Below are 7502 nucleotides of genomic sequence, written 5' to 3' on the forward strand. Positions count from 1 at the left end.
AGTTCATCGAGGACTCTCTTCACCAATTGACCGAGACGGCAAAAAATGTGATTAACGTGACACGAGAGAAGGTGCTCGATGGGGCATACTGAGGATTCTCCCGTGAATCATTCAGTGCTAATAATTTACTGAGTGTAAAATTCCATGGAGAGCAAGGAATAGATACGGGTGGTCTTTCCAGAGAGTTTCTCAGGCTTGCCCTGATACAGTTATCAAGGAGCAATCTGTTTACGGGCTCAGAAAATAATAAGTTTTTAGAGCTTAATGCAAAAGGTAAGAATACATATTTGTCCAGAAACAAATTACTTTTGCCAGTGGCTTCAATCTCGATTCCAATAGTTAGTGTTATAAACGCAAAATGATTTGTGATATACAAGTCGTTTCCTATGTTAATATCTTTGTAGCTCTTGATAAGGAATGCTATATAATTGCTGGTAAACTCGTTGCTTACTCTGTAGTACATGGAGGACCGTTTCCCCAGTTCCTCCACCCGCAGATGTATGAACGTGTGAGTGGAGGATATGCAAAGATTAAAATTGACGATGTACCGGACACAGATGTCAGAGCAAAAATGAAAGCGGTAGCGGTAGCGCCCGCATCTATATAATAAGCATATCGTCATCTTTTTATCATTTTATTTCTCTATGAACGTATCGAGAAAAGATCGTATAAATATCATCGGCACCACTGGTGACTCGAGCCCATATCAATGGAGTCGGTTACCGTATCCCTATGTCAAATGCCTTCCGGGTTTGATTTCTGGCGTGATTCTCATTTCGAAGCGATTTCTCTTTTATTTTTCGTGCACGATGTTGATATCTGTTCAAAGCAGTGATTTTCCAGTGAAATAAAGATAAAAAAACTACCTCCCGCATCTGAAGAGAATATGTCAGAGGGATATTTTCATTGTTATAATAAAAATAAAATGACACCTCCCGCATCTCAAAAACATTCAAACAGTTCTTTTTATTTCTACTTTAAAAAAAAGTACATAAAAATAAAAACCGCCCGCCCTCGTCATGGTAAAAAGCAAAAGTGTGATGAGAAACAAGGCATCTTTTTTTGGCCACCATTTGATAAAATCTGTTGACTAAACCACTTTGGGTGTCAAAACTGAATGAATTGTTTTTCAAGCCCCGATAGTGGTGTCAGTATCAATTAAATTGTTGTTGATACTGGCTCTTTGAGAGTGGAAATGCCGCGATCATAACCACTGGGATAGACTTTAGTAGGATGTCTTCATATAAACAGCCTAGAAGAAGCTGTCCAAAGCGCAAGCAATGTTGCACACTGGTACATTTTTCAAAGAACTAACTCTGCTATTGAACAGTAAGTCTTTTCCATCCTCCTTTCCATTGAGTAAAATTCACTGTAAAGAATTATCAGTCAAATGTTGTACTTTCAATGCATGGAGAGTTTAATAAGATGTAAAATGTTAAAAATCTGAAATGAATCCGCAAATGAACTACTGTAATTAAACTGAGATTTGAGAAATCACTTGCAGTAATGATATCATCTGTTTTTCAGGTTCAAAAGTCGTTTGGAAACCTTGGGGTTTTTAATGGCGGTACAAGAAAACCGAGATCTCATGCGAGAGGGTTTTCTGGAACCCATTCATAGTCTTGATGCCAATCAGATACTAGATATGTTCCAGACACCAGAATTAAGCCCGGAAGGTTCAAATAAAAGGAGGGCCGAGTCTGATACACTAGCATATTGGTATGATTTTGTCGAGCATCTGGGAGGTACGCATAGTCAAATTCCCCTTATCATTATTTATCTGATTATCTATATCCATTGGCATTACTTGTAAGTAGTTAAGGCATTGTTTCAAACACATACATGTACATATATTTCTTTTTCGGAACGTGGTTTCCTGGAAGACCTTCTTATATTCACTGCAGGGTTGGCACGCCCCCCACCTCTTGGATTTGATCCATCAGTGTGTATACGGTTTCGACATCCATCGGATGGAAGTGATGAGTGGACAAGAAACTACCCTATTGCAAATACCTGCGCCAATATTTTGCATTTACCAGTTCTTAGCGAATACGACGAATTTCAGCAAAACATGCTTGCTGCGATTCTTAGTTGTCTGTCTTTTACGGACAAATGAACACATAACAATTACTGCACAATCATGTACTGCACAGTTATGTACCGTATGCATTTCATTGTGTTCTTAACTACTCTGAGTCCAGAGGCTGACCCGAAATCAATAGTCGCTACCTAGCCTGCAATCTTAATTTTTACCCCGCTTTCAAATTCATTAATTTTTTATCATTTGTTTTATTTTATACATTAAATATCTATAAACATTGTCGAAATTTTAAAAGCGTATGCATGTTTATATATTATAGTTTTTTAAGATGGGTTGTGAATCAGTATTTCAATAGCAATATTTTTGTTTTCATGACAATAATTTGAAAAATCCAGCTTTCAAATTTAATTCTTTTTTATCATTTGTTTAGTTTATACATTAAATATCTATAAAAATTGTTGAAATTTTAAAAGCGTATGCATGTTTATATATTATAGTTTTTTAAGATTGGTTGTGAATCAGTATTTTAATAGCAATATTTTTGTTTTCATGACAATAATTTGAAAAAGCCAGCTTTCAAATTTAATTCTTTCTTATCATTTGTTTAGTTAATTCAATAGAATATCTGTTGACAGTGTAGAAATTATAGAACAGTATGCATGATTATAGATTATATTTTTGTATCAATACTTTCATAATCATCAGTGGCTACTTTGGACCCGTTTTTCAGTTTTGTAGAGACTTTTTCTGAACAAATCAGTTCTATGCATGATTAAATAAAAAGTTTGGTTCATTCAATTAAATGTTTTTTGCTTATATTGTGGGCTGAAATTTGCGCTTTTAGAAATTTGATACAGACATTTATACAGACTAACCTGATTGTATGACTAAAATTGGTCAGATTTGTAAGCCTACGCAAGTCAACGGATACCAGAGTACAATGAACCCCTTTCTGAAACTGAGGACTGTATTGTTTCTGTTGAAACCAGACACCCTATATACATGCACATTTAAGACAGTAATATAAAATCGGCCACTTATTTTTGATTGTGAAAATCAACACATTACAAAGTTGACAATTAGAAAGTTGAACTTAAACAAGCATCCTCCTAATTTCCTGCCTCAAAAAGTTGTACAGTTCTACAGCATCATATGCATCGCTGGGAATATGATAATTGTGATCCTGCATGATTTCCATCACAGCATCTAGTATGGCTGGATCTTTGCATGTGACATCGTCCTTTTCTATACAATCTTCAGCACACGCATATATTTCAGCTCGCGTCAACGGTCCCCGTAGCATATCCACGCCACCAAACAGCTCAGGGTACTTCGACTTAATAAGTCGAATTTCGACTTAATAGGTCGAATTTCGACATAATAAGTCGAATTTCGTGTTAATTAAGTCGAATTTCGACTTAATAAGTCGAAATTGTGAAAAAATTTTCTCGTATGTCACCTAGGGGCTTCCGTATATAATAGTTATAATTGCTGATGATGTAATTTATTTAGTAAAAAAATGACGCGTCAATAGTAGGAGGAATATAATTTTTTTTGTTTCTCTAAATAATCAATTGTTGGCCAAAAAAATGATACTACGGAAGCGTCCTGGGGACATATCTATTTAAAGAATTTTTTGAGGTTAATTCCAAGTTTGCAACTCGGAATTAACTAGTTTTCTCAGTTAAATGCGATTTTTGATGTTAATTCCGAGTTTTGAACTCGTAATAAACTAGTTTTCTCAGTCAAATGCGATTTTCGAAGTTAATTTTGAGTTTGTAACTCGGCATTTTATATTTTCATATTTAAAACTAAGATTTTTACCGTTAATCTATCTGACCCGGCCGGGGAATGAGAAACACGGTATCATTTTTGGCCTCATTTCCAAACCACATAATCCAATGTAATCTTTGAAAGAAATGAATGATTTAGATTTCATCTTTTATTTTCAATCACTGATCATCGTACGAGATACTTATTTTCCATTTCAAGCACGAGCGGGGCGGCCGATCGCGTGCGTTCATTTAAAGGCTTGATGACTAGGCTCCAAAGTTTATGAGTTGAAATATGAATGACAAATACGGTGACAAAAAATCAATATATCAAAATTTTCATCGTGTTCAAAGATCCATCTTAATCACTAGTAGTCCGGTATGCTGATAAACACTTGATACACGAATGAAAAATGCGAAAACGTTTTCAGAAATTGATATAAACGTGTAGATGTAAAATCGTAGAAAAGGTTGGCGGGTATTTGACGCGGTTTTGTTTGTTGATAGCTGCGAACGCTGATACTGCGGGTTTAGTGCGCATACGCGTGGATTGTGTTTACCAAAAGTGTGTTTACCAAAGAAAAATGCGAGCATGCGCACTGCAAACGAGATGGTGGAAACTCTTTGCGAAAAAAAATCGCTCCGCGGTACATATACTCGCTACTATGTGGTGCATTGATCTGTGCATGTGTATGAAAAGCACGCCTCGCGCGGGGCCTAGTTTAACTGCAAATGATTCAACTCGGTCAGGCGGCAGAGAAAAGCAGTGAATTTTATAGAAGGGCAGTAAAATTGGGAAAGGGGGAAGTGAATCTTGGAAATTGTTCAATTTACAAAAATAAATTGCCTCACAACTTTGTACACAGTGTATGATATAAATGGAATCGTCACACCATGAAAGTGAAATTGTCTATTTGAGTTAGTGGGGAAACCCAATACCATGTATATTCATGATGAATCATCATGGAGTTGTGTATAGAGATCAATGGAGATCAATATACAGTAGACAGATTTTCATAAAAACTTCTTGATTTAATCAAGGGCGACATATTGCAGGGCTTTTTGGTTTACCTATGTCAGCGGTATGAGGTTGGCATTGAACCAATGCATGTAAAATCGAGGTACGTTTTTTTATGTGAGCATTTTTTCATTGGTTCTCGGGTTAAACGACGCATAATCGATGCGATTGAAGACATGGCGAACCTCCATCGATGACATCGATCATAAATTCGACGAAAAACTGTTTTTGGCGGGAAAATTCTTAGCCCTCGCGTATAAAATTGCGATGAGCTCGATTGGCGGGCGTCGTCTCTACGAATGTGATTGGCTATTTTTGGGATATACGGGGAATTCTGGTGCTACTAAAATGATTGCGGGAAAGCCATTAATGGCGAATGTTTCATTGGACTAGGTGCCGTATATGTGCGAATTTTAAATGCTCATTGCTGCTGAGAATGTGACAATTTCATATATCGCCATAGGTATTGTTTCATTTTAATAACCGGCGATTGTGTTGATTGAGATTGAAGTGAAGCGAACGTTCACTACACAAGGCCTCAACGTGCGCAGGAAAACACTAGACTGTTGCACACACACAAGCTCGTACAGACTACTATATGGTGATGCTGTTACGCTGCTTGGTGCGTGCACGTTTGGTATGATTACAGGCTGAATAATCGCCGTAGCAGAAGATGAGAGCGCTGTGTTTTCTGTTTGATAGAATTTGTAATAAATTGTAATTTCTTGTGACCTGAAAAAACTAAGCAGCAAACTATAGGTTTAGGTTGAGGTCTGAATATTGTAGTGGTAAATTCCAGGATTCAAATCGATCTAATACCACGCCCAGGTGTTTTAGCTTCCGCGGCCATACATTGGAAGAGGTTTCGTTTCCAAGACTCAAGCCACCCTCTGATATGTGACATCATATGAATTTTATTTGAATATTTTTTCATATAGTGGAAAATATTTATTAGAAAATATAAGATAGTCTCCCTGCCGCGCCTACCTATGCCCTACGAAATTTTGGACGTTGACCATAAACAAATGTTTATCTTTGGTCTTATTTGACTACCAAATATTTTTCTGAGAAAAATAAAATACAATGTAAACTTCTAGAACTTTGAAGTCACGAATTAAAAGGATTTTTCAAGCAATGCCCTTACTCCAAAAAAACCTCTAGCTTTTAAGGTAAACCACACTTTGCCCATGGGCAATTTATTTGATTACTCGGAGCACGGATTCCCTGAATTTCTGCCAAAAACTTCATGCCGAAGATGCGTTTCCATTCAAGATTTGAAAAAAGAATTTTTTTTCTTGATATTTTCCGTCCTTATAATTGTCTGTGAAAAGTCAGTTTTCTCCCATCATTTGAATTCAATCCAATAGTTTTCACTCTATTTCATTTTTCTGCTTAATAGAGTTCCAATGTTTAAATTTGATGCTGATTAAACATACACTCTTGTAAATTTAGGAGAGTCCATATTAAGAATTTCGTTTCTTGTTAACTTTATTTTTCACTGATTGACTTTTTTGACGCGCGCGGAAAATGAAACTCATGAAAACAAGCAATTTTTGCGTGGCCTTAAACTATATGTCGGTCCAAATTAGTCCGAATGTTCCAAATTTTGACCGTTCAGAATAACGTAGCGTGAACGCAGCTTTTAACCAACCGAAAGCTGATGCTCACCGCTCACAGCGTCGACACGTGGTCCAAATCTCTATCTCAACGTGCGTAATCATAAGGGCGCGAAATCGATACTTAAACATAACATACACACAACCAGTATCTTTCATTTCGTACTAAAATCCTATTAATCCAAAGCGAACAGACCGCGTCAACCCGTAACAATTTCACCGTTAGCCGCTTACAGTATAGATCAGATTAAATGTAAAGACTGCCGGAAAGGGTAGATTAAATGACTCAAGATTACAGCATAAAATAGTTCCATCAGAGTCTTATCACATCGGACTGGTATTTGAAATTAATCCGCCAATATTGGACTGATTGAATCTTACGACATTACGCTATAGGGACGTGCGGACATACCGACAACCCAACCATCGATCAGAGGTAGGTTAACAAGGAGCCTATCGGCTTGTATAGCTCCGCTGTGTGATTTGAAGAAATGGAAGCTGTATACCTAGGGGTGCCCCCTTTTGGCCAAATCCAAAAAGGGCTCTGTACTTTGTAGGTATTGGTCCATAGAACATTATTCATACCAAATTTCGTCTTGATCTGATTAAAACTGTAGGACTAATAGCAATTTGAAGAAATAGAAACTCCATCCCCAGGGGCGCCCCCTTGGGGACGAATAAAAAAATGGCTCTGTAACTTCATAGTCCGTGGTCCATAATAGAACATTCACACCAAATTTGGAATTGATCTGATTAAAACTGTAGGACTAGTAGCGCTTTGAAGAAACAGAAACTCCACCCCAAGGGGCGCCCCTGGGGGAAGAGTCCAAAAATGCTCTGTAACTTTATAGGCCTTGGTCCATAGAACATTGATACCAATTGATCTGATTAAAACGGTAGGACTAGTAGCAATTAGAATATGAACTCCAACCCCAGGGGCGCCCCCTGGGGGACGAATCCAAAAAATGTTCTGTACTTTATAGACCTAGGTCCATAGAACATTCATACCAAATTTGGAATTGATCTGATTTAAACTGTAGGACAAGTAGCGATTT

General features: G+C 37.2%; 1 protein-coding gene across 1 annotated transcript; it reads left to right on the forward strand.

Moving 5' to 3' along the window:
• The first annotated feature begins 358 nt into the window (after window positions 1–358).
• LOC141904295 (G2/M phase-specific E3 ubiquitin-protein ligase-like) lies at window positions 359–2116 on the forward strand. Its single transcript, XM_074792895.1, has 4 exons — window positions 359–580; window positions 1223–1329; window positions 1528–1745; window positions 1905–2116. The coding sequence occupies exons 1-4, from the start codon at window positions 359–361 to the stop codon at window positions 2114–2116; spliced, it is 759 nt and encodes a 252-aa protein (XP_074648996.1).
• Window positions 2117–7502: the final 5386 nt, after the last annotated feature.

Source organism: Tubulanus polymorphus, chromosome 1 (genome assembly GCF_964204645.1).
Source record: "Tubulanus polymorphus chromosome 1, tnTubPoly1.2, whole genome shotgun sequence".
Classification (NCBI taxonomy): Eukaryota; Metazoa; Nemertea; class Palaeonemertea; order Tubulaniformes; family Tubulanidae; genus Tubulanus; species Tubulanus polymorphus.